The 10,392-nt window shown below is 51.5% G+C and overlaps 1 protein-coding gene across 1 annotated transcript; it reads right to left on the bottom strand.

The window, feature by feature from the left end:
• Nucleotides 1–217: 217 nt before the first annotated feature.
• Nucleotides 218–10,388, bottom strand: MCM5 (minichromosome maintenance complex component 5; the record flags this gene model as incomplete). The annotated part of the gene is made up of 16 exons (XM_009877788.1): nt 218–319; nt 1,057–1,184; nt 1,790–1,932; nt 2,179–2,307; nt 2,581–2,693; nt 2,797–2,973; nt 3,730–3,795; nt 4,111–4,254; nt 5,018–5,129; nt 5,292–5,463; nt 6,025–6,191; nt 6,296–6,451; nt 8,458–8,630; nt 9,083–9,211; nt 9,324–9,450; nt 10,330–10,388. Coding segments are annotated over 16 exons (2,097 nt in total), but the record flags the coding sequence as incomplete, so codon positions are not given.
• Nucleotides 10,389–10,392: the final 4 nt, after the last annotated feature.

The following is a 10,392-nucleotide window of genomic DNA, read 5'->3' as shown; positions in this document are numbered from 1 at the left end:
GGAGTTCAAAAAAACCATCAACATAACACAGTAACAGAACATCCACCGGGAACCCTGACCACCCCAAAGCCTGGTTCAAGAAAGAAAGCCAGGGCTGTTTGATTCCCCAAAGAAAAACTGCTTCCAGGAGCAGGCTCTGACCCCATGGAGAACTCTGCCTGCAGGAAGGCCCATGTCAGGCAGCAGCGTTTCTCTCCCCACACGTGGCAGAGGAAGGTCACTTGATGCGGTACAGGACTTTGCGTTGCATGCGGTGCTGGATCTCCCCCCGCCGCATCATCAGCTGCAGCACCTTGTAGATGGCGTGTTCTGGGTATTTCTGGAAAAGGGAAGAGGAGGGAGACATGAGCCAGCAGGGAATAGACCATGAGTCCAGCAAGAACCTAAAACTACCACTAAATCTTGGCTGTGTCTCTTGCCTCTCTAGAGGAAGAGAGCTCAGCCACACTAGGTGCTGATGCTCCTTTCCTCTTCTACTCTTTCAGGTCTGACTGCAGCCAGTCTCACAAGTTGTTCTGGTTCTGGTCTCCCATTGTTCTGGCTTCAAGAGCAGGACTCCAATCTAGCAAACACCCCCAAACCTCAATGCTTTTGCAGGAAAATGCATTCTCAATTTTCTCCCCTTAAACAAGAGGAAATGGATTTAAGTTGAAGGAGAACAGATTTAGGTTGGATCTTAGAAAGAAATTCTTCAGTACAAGGGTGGCAAGACTTCAGAATAAATTGTCCAGAGAAGCTGTGGATGCCCTGTCCCTGGAGGTGTTCAAGGCCAGGTTGAACAGAGCTTTGAGTAGCCTGATCTAGTTGAGAGGCGTCCCTGCCCATGAAAGGGAGGTTGGATTAGATGATCTCCAAGGTCCCTTCCAACTTAAGCCATTCTATGATTCTATTAAACTCTGCAGTCACAGTGCACACCACTCCCTATAAACAGTTTCAAAAGCAAGTATGACCAAAAGGCTCTCCAGCCACCTCTGGGGGAATGGGTTTCACCTCCCAAGTCACAGCCTGGGGTCCCTTGGTTTCACAAGCAAACCCTCCACATGGTCCCTGGCCCACCTGCCGCATGAAGTCCTGGACGATGCTGTGCTCTGACACCTGAGAGCCAATGGCAAAGCGGCGCTTGAGCTGCTTCTCAATGCGGGACAGCATCTCCTGGTCCTCCTGTGTCGTGAAGCCTTCCGCCCCTGGATGAAGAGGCTGTGTGAGCTCTCTGTGCCACCTAGACATCATTCTTAGACCTCGAGTGACCATCTCCTGTGTCTCCCACCACACCTTAACATCTCAGAGACTGGAGGGAACCCACAAGCAAATCCACCTTCAAAGGTTGCGGAGCTCCAAAGATACAGCTGAATGTGGACTTGACTGCTGGAGCTTCCTTGAAACCTTTTGTGCCACACTGCCTCCCAAGGAAACGTTATCTCCACTCCCACAGGGAAAGAAGTTGGAGGACAAACAGGTTGGGGCACCACCTCCAGCACTGGACTCTGCTCTTGGGACCACAAAGAACTAGACCATCCCTCCCTTACTCAGCACCAGTGGAGACCCTCAGTGTCATCTGCTTTTGGCCTCCCTGTGAGCCACAGTCCCATGGCCATGATGGCTCCTCACTTCCACAGGTACTGCTCTGCCTTGGCTCAGAAAGCAGGTCCAGCTCCCTCCCAGTGGGGGCCTGGTAGCACCCCCTGCCCCTGCCAGCTGGGTCTTGGGAGGGGAGCTCATCTCTCCTTGCCCTGAGCAGCCAGTCCCAGCACGTACCTCCTGCCCCCAGCACAGAGCATCTCCCCCTCACCTGACAGGCTGCCCGACATGGCTGCATCAAGTGTGGACACCTGGAAGAGCCGCAAGGCCTCCTCAACATCCGCCTCGGTCGCGAAGGGCTGAAGCCTCATCTTCCCTAGGGACTCGGCAATGCGCACGATGGCCTCCAGCTGCCTGCAGCGAAAGGAGATGTTCCCCGCTTTCTACTGCAGCCCTGAGCAGTCCTTCCCCCTGCTGACATCTCCACCTATGCCATTCCAGGCACCTCCTTCCCCACCTCTGCAGCTCCTCAAATGTTGCCGTGTTCACAGAAGGCTCCCCAAATGCCAGCATCCCACTAATCCCCTTCCTGGGCTACCCCAGGTGTCTCCCAGCAACACAACCCCAACACCAAGGGGCAAGGAGGGTGAGGTTGCTCACCGGATGGTGATGGGGATGCTGGAGCGACGGTCGCTCTCCTGCTCGTGCTGGCGAGTGCCGCTCCGCATCAGGATGTAGCGGTTCTTCAGCTTCTCCGCTGCCGCTGCCGACAGCCGAGGACCACACTTGCTGCAAGGGGGTACACGAGATGGAGGTGGTGCCACCAGGAAGGGTCCCCTGGGTGGAGGGAGGGTGCCCCTGGGCATCCTTCCCCTCCTTACGCTACATTGTGGCACCACTGTGAGCTGCTCTTGCTCCCTTTTTTAGAAGGCAGGAGCTAAAAAAAGGTCACCCAGCTAGGGTGCTTGCCAGTGGCTTCACGGTTTGATCCTCACCACTGCCTCCCACCCTGTGGCCTGCATGTCACCAGAAAGTCATGCCATGCCTTTGCCTTTCACTCACGTCCGACAGAAGGAGATGAACTTCTTCAGCTTGTTCAACTCAATCTCGCCCTCCACGGCCTCCGTCTGCGTCAAGGCGCTCACGTGTAAGGACATCACATGCTTGGCCAGTGTCTAAGAGAGCAGAGTGGAGTCAGGCAGCAGGAACCTCCCTGCATCCCCCTCCCCCAAAATGGGGCACCACAAGTCCCAGCTGCACCCACATGCCCCAACCCACCATATCTCGTTCCTCGTTATGCTCATCCTTGACGATGAAGATCATGTCGAATCGGGAGAGGATGGTGGGCATAAAATCGATGTTCTCCTCACCCTTGGTCTCGTCCCAGCGCCCGAAGACAGAGTTGGCAGCTGCCAGCACTGAGCAGCGGGAGTTTAGGGTGGTTGTGATTCCTGCCTGTAGGGGGAAGGAGCAACAGATGGGGTCAAAACCATGTCTGTGCCAAAGCAGGGCTATTAACTCATAGAGAAAGGTCCAAAGCAGTTTCCAAATACTCATCCTCAATCAGTTGCATTTAAATAAAACCCTTTAAGTACTACCCAGTCTCTCTGTAATGGTTCCACAGTCGAGAGGTGTCAGCACAGGAGCTACATAGGGCTGGACCCACACGTCCTTCTGGAGAAGAACTGGTTTCAGCTGAGACTTGAGCACAGAGTAACTTCATTTAAAACCTCATGTCAAGGGCAAGACCCCACCCCAAGTTTGCAATCTGAGCCATAAACTGAGTGGCTGGCCTTGAGTGACCCTGGGCAGTGCCCCCTCTGATTTGGAAGAAGACCTGTCTCCAAGATAACAGGCAGTTTCTGCAGATCTGAGGGCGTGAAGAGCAGTAGGAAGTAAGAAAATGAAGTGACATCAGGCTGTGACATAGGGATGTCAGCATAACTACAAAATCTGGACGAGGACAGGCAGAGCAGAGGGAGCTTCTTTCAGTCCTGTTGATGTTCAGCCTGACTGAGATCAGACTACCCAAAGCCTACCCATAGGGCTGACAGATCTCAGATCAGAGAAACCAGTAACCATCAAAACCACCACCTGGACTCTAAAATGGGCAATCTTGGCAAAAAGATATGACTACTGGTTGCTGGGCTCTCAGAAGCCCAGTGGCAAGTCAGGACTACTGCCCCACAGCAACATGCACCCACAGCTCACCTTAGCAATGGAGATGGTCTGCTGCTCCATGGCCTCGTGAATGGCCACGCGGTCATCCTCCCGCATCTTATCATCCGAGGTGGGAGAAATGAGGTGAGGAGGAAATAAAAAAAAAAAGTTATCATCAGTCACCTCCACTGGAACTCAGCTACACACCCACTGACACTGACCCCCAAGGTAAAGTTCTTGTTGGATCTCTGCCCAAGAGCACAGGATGTAACCAGAATTTTCTTGCAGCCCCATCCCCTGACCTTCCCCAGAAGAAAGTGAGGCAGCCTCAGGAGAGTCGCTCCTTTCTCCTGCAGCTCTGGGCTCTCCCGGGAGCAGCTGACAACCCAGGGGCTCTCTTCCCTGCTCCCACACACGCAGCCCCAAGGATACCTTGTCGAACTCATCGATGCACACCACTCCCCCATCCGCCAGCACCATGGCTCCTCCCTCCATGAAGAAACTCCTGGAGGAAGGGTCACGGATCACCGAGGCCGTCAAGCCAGCAGCACTGCTGCCTTTCCCTGAGGTGTACACCTAGAGGCATGCAGGACAAGAAAGGGGACAGCATGTCAGACACCATGGGACCCAAGAGCCCACTGCTCCACCCAAAGGACAAAGCAGCCCTAGCACTGCAAAATCCAGTGTTGCTGGATGTAGGAAACACAAGGAGCCCTAGAAAAACCCCTCAGCATACACCAAAAGCAGACCTGCTGGGCACTTAGCAAGACTATTGCCTGGTCCCAAGCCTCGGACTAAGCAGCTATGACGCACCGGAGGGCTTTCAGACACACAAATAGAGGTATTAAGTAGAGAACAGGGAGTGATTCATTGTTTGGTGGGCTGCTGCATTAGCTCCGCTTCTCCTGCCGAGGGAACAACGCAGTCAGAGGCTGAGTTTAATAAAGACTACAAGAAAACACAGCTGAAAATATAATTTCATGCCTGGGCTTAGCCTCGAGGTCTGTGCCTGAGATGCAGCCAACTTCATTTGTCCTGACCAGCCAGGCTCTCCGCTGATCAAGTCTCAACAACGAACAACAGCACCAGTCACATCTTTGGATGTCTGCAAATAGTCTGATTCATATCATAATGAAAGACACTACCTGCTTCCCCTTCCCTTCCTCATCACCCATTCTGCAACCTCATCTTTTTTTAGTTCACACCTCTGCTGCTAGCCAGTCCAGCTGTGGATACACGGGCAGGCATCTCCTGCAACCACAGTCTGGTCTTCAGCATTACGTAAAGAGCAGAAGGAAGAAATGAGCCGCGCTACAAGCAAACACCTCAAACCACCTACCCCAATAGGCGAGCACTTCTCAACGAATTTTAGCAGCTGAGATTTGGCTGTGCCAGGGTCACCCAGCATCAGTAAGTTGATGTCTCCTCTGCGGGTCAGCCCGTCCGGGAGCCTGGAGTGATAGGGTGGGAAGAGAGTGAGGAGAGAAGGTGAGCCTTTATTTTGATAACCAAGCGCTGCTGACAAGTGGCTCAAACACCTCCAGAAGATGGCTCTGTGCCACAAATGAAAACCCTGACACCACTGTCTGTCTGCCAGGCTGACTTTTGCCCACCTCTTGCGAGAGCCTCCAAATAAGAGGCAGGCTATGGCCTTCTTGATGTCAGTGCTGCCATAGATGGAGGGCGCGATGCTCTTGGCGATGGTCTCGTAGATGTTGGGCATGGCTGCAAGGCGACGAAGTTCCTCCTCTTCTTGAGGGGTCACAGAGCCAGCAAAGCTGTGTCCTGTACAGGGATGAGAATGACACAACACTGAGCAAACAAATTTAAAATAAATGACACTACTCCTCACCAACCCCGCTACCACCAAAATCCTTTCTTGAAGATCATTCTAAGTGCCACCAGGTGGGAAGGGTGGAGAGGGCATGTGTTTGCTATCCCAGCAAGGCAAGCTGTGTCCTTAGAGGCTGGTAGGAAAAAGTAAGGATCTTGGACAAAGGAGCTCTAGAGGAACCAGAGGGAGAATTACAGTCAGGACTATGTTTTAAATACATAGCTCAGTTTTAACCACTGACATCCTCAGGAATGGCTTAGCAGATTCTGAGTAAAATCAATAAGATATAAGCACTCACAATACCCTTGAAGCCTCAGGCTGAAGCCTTCTCATACAATATCACTGAGAAAAAGTCATACAGGACACAATTATAGAGCATCCAGGGTTAAGTTGGACTATATAAGCACCCAGACTGTGATTTCATACAGTCCTCACAGAGGGACCACCTCAATAAGCTCTCCCAACACTAGACTACCAACACAGATCAGACGGGCACCAAAAGCAGCCCTCACCTGAGCCCTCCACATCCACCTGGATGCCCACCACACGGATGTAAGCGCTTCGGATGCCCACACCCACATTATCACGGCTTCTGTTCTTGCTCTGGGCGGACTTCTTGATGGAGTAGATGCCCATGATAGTGACCCTGTTCCCTGGGACAACTTTGTCACACAGGTACCTAAGAGAAGGAAGAGGAGAGCAGAGGATGGTAGCGGGGAAAAGGAGAGCACTGGCAACACCTGCCAGCCCTGAGGGGTAAGGGTGGGGAGACCACACTGGTACCTGTCACAGTAGAGCTGCAAGTGCCGAGGCATCTCCCCGTGTGGCACAGCATCTGGAGACTCCTGCAGCTTCAAAATCTGGAAGTCCACACACTTGCACTTATCTGGCATGATGAAATAGGGGTCCAGCGGGCACTTTGGGCGGCCAGCTTGTTCTCTGTGCAGAAAGATAAATGAGGGAAGGCTGCTGGCCCTCAGGAGCCACCCCTGGGAGCCCCCTGTAGAGGTGACAGCGTTGACAGAGCTCAGAGGAGCTGCCCCTCCAAGTGACGCCCAGCAGGTGAGAAGGGCAGTCACACAAGTCCTCAACAAATGTAAGCCTTACATTTTGCTTTTAACAGCTGGCAAAACGGGGCATGAGAATGAGCCAAAGATAGTGTGATATTTGCCTGAATATTCTCCCTGCCTCCCCGCTCTGCCCTGCTAGCTAAAAGCAGGGAGGAAGGTAATTCATTAATTAGACTGAAGGTAACAGTATAGACTCAGCAACATGTCAGGGCATTTTTCTTTATAACCTCACACGCAAAGCAAATGTTAAGTGGCTTCTGGTGAGAAAGCAATTAGCAATGTGACAAGGCTGGCATCAACCTCCCAGTCTCTCGAGACATATCTGCCTTGCTAGACCACCAGCTCTCCAAGACAAGGAACACCTCCATGTCCTGCTGCTATCTCAGCACATGACTACAAACACCTAACTCGGTGGCAGGGATAGAGCTTTCGGAGAGGGTAACGTGAGAATTAGATGCACTTGTGCTATCATGGGCCAGTCTCTGTACAGACCACATGCAAGGAAGATCTCTATTCCAAATCCCTCTCAAACTGCATTAGAAATCATAGAATCATAGAATCACAGAATGGCCTAGGCTGGAAGGGACCTCGGAGATCATCTAGTCCAACTCCCTTTCATGGGCAGGGACGCCTCTCAACTAGATCAGGCTACTCAAGGCTCCATCCAACTTGGCCTTGAACACCTCCAGGGAGGGGGCAGCCACAACATCTCTGGGCAATTTATTCCAAAGTCTCATCACTCTCGTATTGAAGAATTGCTTCCTAAGGTCCAATCTAAATCTATTCTCCTTCACCTTAAACCCATTTCCCCTTGTCCTATCAGTGGACATGCTTGTAAAAAGTCCCTCCCCAGCCTTCCTGTAGGTTCCCTTCAGGTGTTGTAAAGCAGCTATTAGGTCCCCCCAGACTGAACAATCCCAGCTCTGACAGCCTGTCCTCGTAGCAGAGGTGCTCCAGCCCCTGGATCATCCTTGTGGCCCTCCTCTGAACACGCTCCAACAGATCCACGTCCCTCTTATGGTGGGGGCACCAAAACTGGACACAGTATTTGAGGTGGGGTCTCACAAGAGCAGAATATAGGGGGAGAATCACCTCTCTTGACCTGCTGACCACACCTCTCTTCATACATCCCAGGATGCCGTTGGCCTTCTGGGCTGCATGAACGCACTGCCGGCTCATATTAAGCTTCTCATCTATCAACACCCCTAAACCCTTCTCTTCAGGGCTAATTGCCTTCTCAACCCACTCTGTGCCCAGTTTGGAAATGAGGCACAGAAAACAAATACTGGAAGGCACAAGCTCAGAGACAAAACCCACCAGGATCGGTCAGCTCACCATACACAGGGGCAGCAAGTGCTGTAAGACACAATTAGAAAGTGAGTAGCAAAGCACCCCTGCAGAATGTAACACAAAACAGCCCCCAGGGGAGGGGGAACAACACAGAAGCAAGAAGTTTGTTTGAAAAAAAGTAAAATAAAGATAACAACTTAGTAAGAAGTTAGGACAGCAGTACGCAGCACTGCAGGACAGCAGAACGCAGGAATGAACCTTGAAGCAGAACAGGCAAAGCACCCTCTTAGATATAACAAACCCTCTGGACACAGCTGCTCAGCACCTCATGCAGTGCTGGTCATGCAGCACCATGACCGGTGTAACCACAGATGGAGCTAAAACCTTCCAGCCACGTGTGCACACAGGTAGAAAGGCAACATGAAGGCAGGAGTGAGAGAGCAGCACAGATGCTTCTGCGTTGTGCATCATGGAGCTGACTCTACACAACATGCACGGGATGGGATGGGGAGCAGGAGGAGGGGACGCAGTCTATTTTTTTTTCCCCGACCAGCCTGCGGCATGCGTCCTCACATCAGTCCTTACGTGTTGCATTTCCTGGGGAGAGCGTAACCCTCCAGGCCTGGGCGCACAGCAATGTTGCTGATGGTGTTGCGGCAGCTGCGGCACTGGATGGCTATTCTGGTGGCTTTGGCTCTCACAGGGGTTGCCGCAATTACAATGCCAGGGATCTTGACAAGGTGGGACATCTGGTCAGACTGAAAGGGAAAAAGGTGAAGGGAAGGTGAGAAAGACACCAGTGGAGGATGGACGGGAAACTAAAGAAGTAACACAATTCTTAGCTACACTCCTCACATTCATGGGAATTACGATACCAGAACAAAAAAGCCTGTGTAATATCACTCTTTTTCTCTACAGCAGTAGAGGAATGTTGCATGACTCGAGCCACGCTCATTTCAAAGCAAGAGAGCAAAGGACAAAACACTCTTGGCAACACATCAACAGCAATAACAACCCCGCAGCAGGGACCAGCAATAACAGTCCTTTGCAGTCAGATTTAAGTCGCCGAGTATCCCTGCTCATTTACAAATTAATGTACAACCCATGCCCTGAACTACGTAATTGAGTACCAGAAGCCTCCCTGCAATCACGTCCTGACACACACTAGCCCTGCCACTGGCTGCTCAGCGCGGCAGCAGATTCAGCTCACCTTCAGGCTGCGGATACTGGCTGCATTGGCATCTGATCTCAGCATCACCTGGATGTCTTGGAGAGCTTCTTCCCCTGAAGGGCGAGGACGGGTCACCTCATCTGCTACTTCTTTAGCTGCTTCTTCCAACTAGAAAGGGAAGAATTAGGCTGTTGTAGGTATGTTACAGTGTGTCACCAGGGCTGCTCTCATGATGTGAGGAAATCAACGTGCTAGGTTTCCCACCCCTCTCCATCCTTACCAGCTGCAGGTGCTCTGCTGGCTGCTTGTACAGATAGTCAGCGAGATCTTCATCAAAACTGGCCAAGTCTTCCATCTCCACCTCCACCCAGTACTGTCTCAGGTTATAGTGCCGTTTAAGCTCATCCCTAGAAGGCAGCAAGTGGTAAAAGTTCACAGGGCAGAAAGCACCACTAGCCCACAGTGACCTTACGACAAGCAAGGAGAAGAGAAGGCAGGTTCTGCAGGAACTCCTTGGTTTGGAAAGCAAACAGGGAACATCAGAAGACTGTCAAGAGAAGTGAAGGGGGGCCCAGGCAAATCTTTCACTCAAAACCCCTTTAAAATGGGACATAAGACCATGGACACCAGTTGTTGCAGTGACAATGTAAAGTACAGCACTAGTTGTTTATTAGAGTTGCATGGCCAGATGGGCAATTAGAAACCTTCTGCACAGGATAATGCCTACTATATCTAAAATACAATTTTAAAAGAGAAAGTAATAGCATAGCAGGCAATGTTGTCCTTAAAAAAACCAGAGTGGATGAGATTCAGAGACGAAAGGTGAAAGACTGTTGCAGCCTTGCATGACAAACCTCTCTGTTCTCTCACAGTTGTGTCACCAAGCTGCACAGATAAAGGGATGGCCAAGGGACCTTCACAGCCTCAGCAGGCACACATAGGTAGTGCTGCACCAATTTTAATGAATACAGACAGAACTCCAGACCAGAAAGCACCAGAACTTAAAGACAGACCTTGAATTTCAGAACTAGGTTCCAACTTGGCAACACAGATCCCTCTATTGCTACCTCTGCCACTATCTGGCTGCCTAAAAATTTGGGAGAACACCAGACTTCAGCTTTCCTACAAGATTAAATGGGAAGGACAACATTTCTCCTTCTGGTCTACAGGAAGAGAAAAGCTGACATGCACTGCTGTATATCAAGATGAGCTCTGCAGGAGGGAGGTTAACAGCAGACGGGGTGTGCAAAGAGGGCACAGAAAGGGAAACGGGGAGACAGCAGTACCTGTATTTGAAGGTGAAGCCCGTCCGGTCCGTGCCCACTCGGTACTGCCGCAGGAACTCCTTG

Source organism: Apaloderma vittatum, unplaced genomic scaffold, assembly GCF_000703405.1.
Source record: "Apaloderma vittatum isolate BGI_N311 unplaced genomic scaffold, ASM70340v1 scaffold14470, whole genome shotgun sequence".
In the NCBI taxonomy this organism is placed as follows: domain Eukaryota; kingdom Metazoa; phylum Chordata; class Aves; order Trogoniformes; family Trogonidae; genus Apaloderma; species Apaloderma vittatum.
This window is presented reverse-complemented; position numbering and strand designations above follow the sequence as displayed.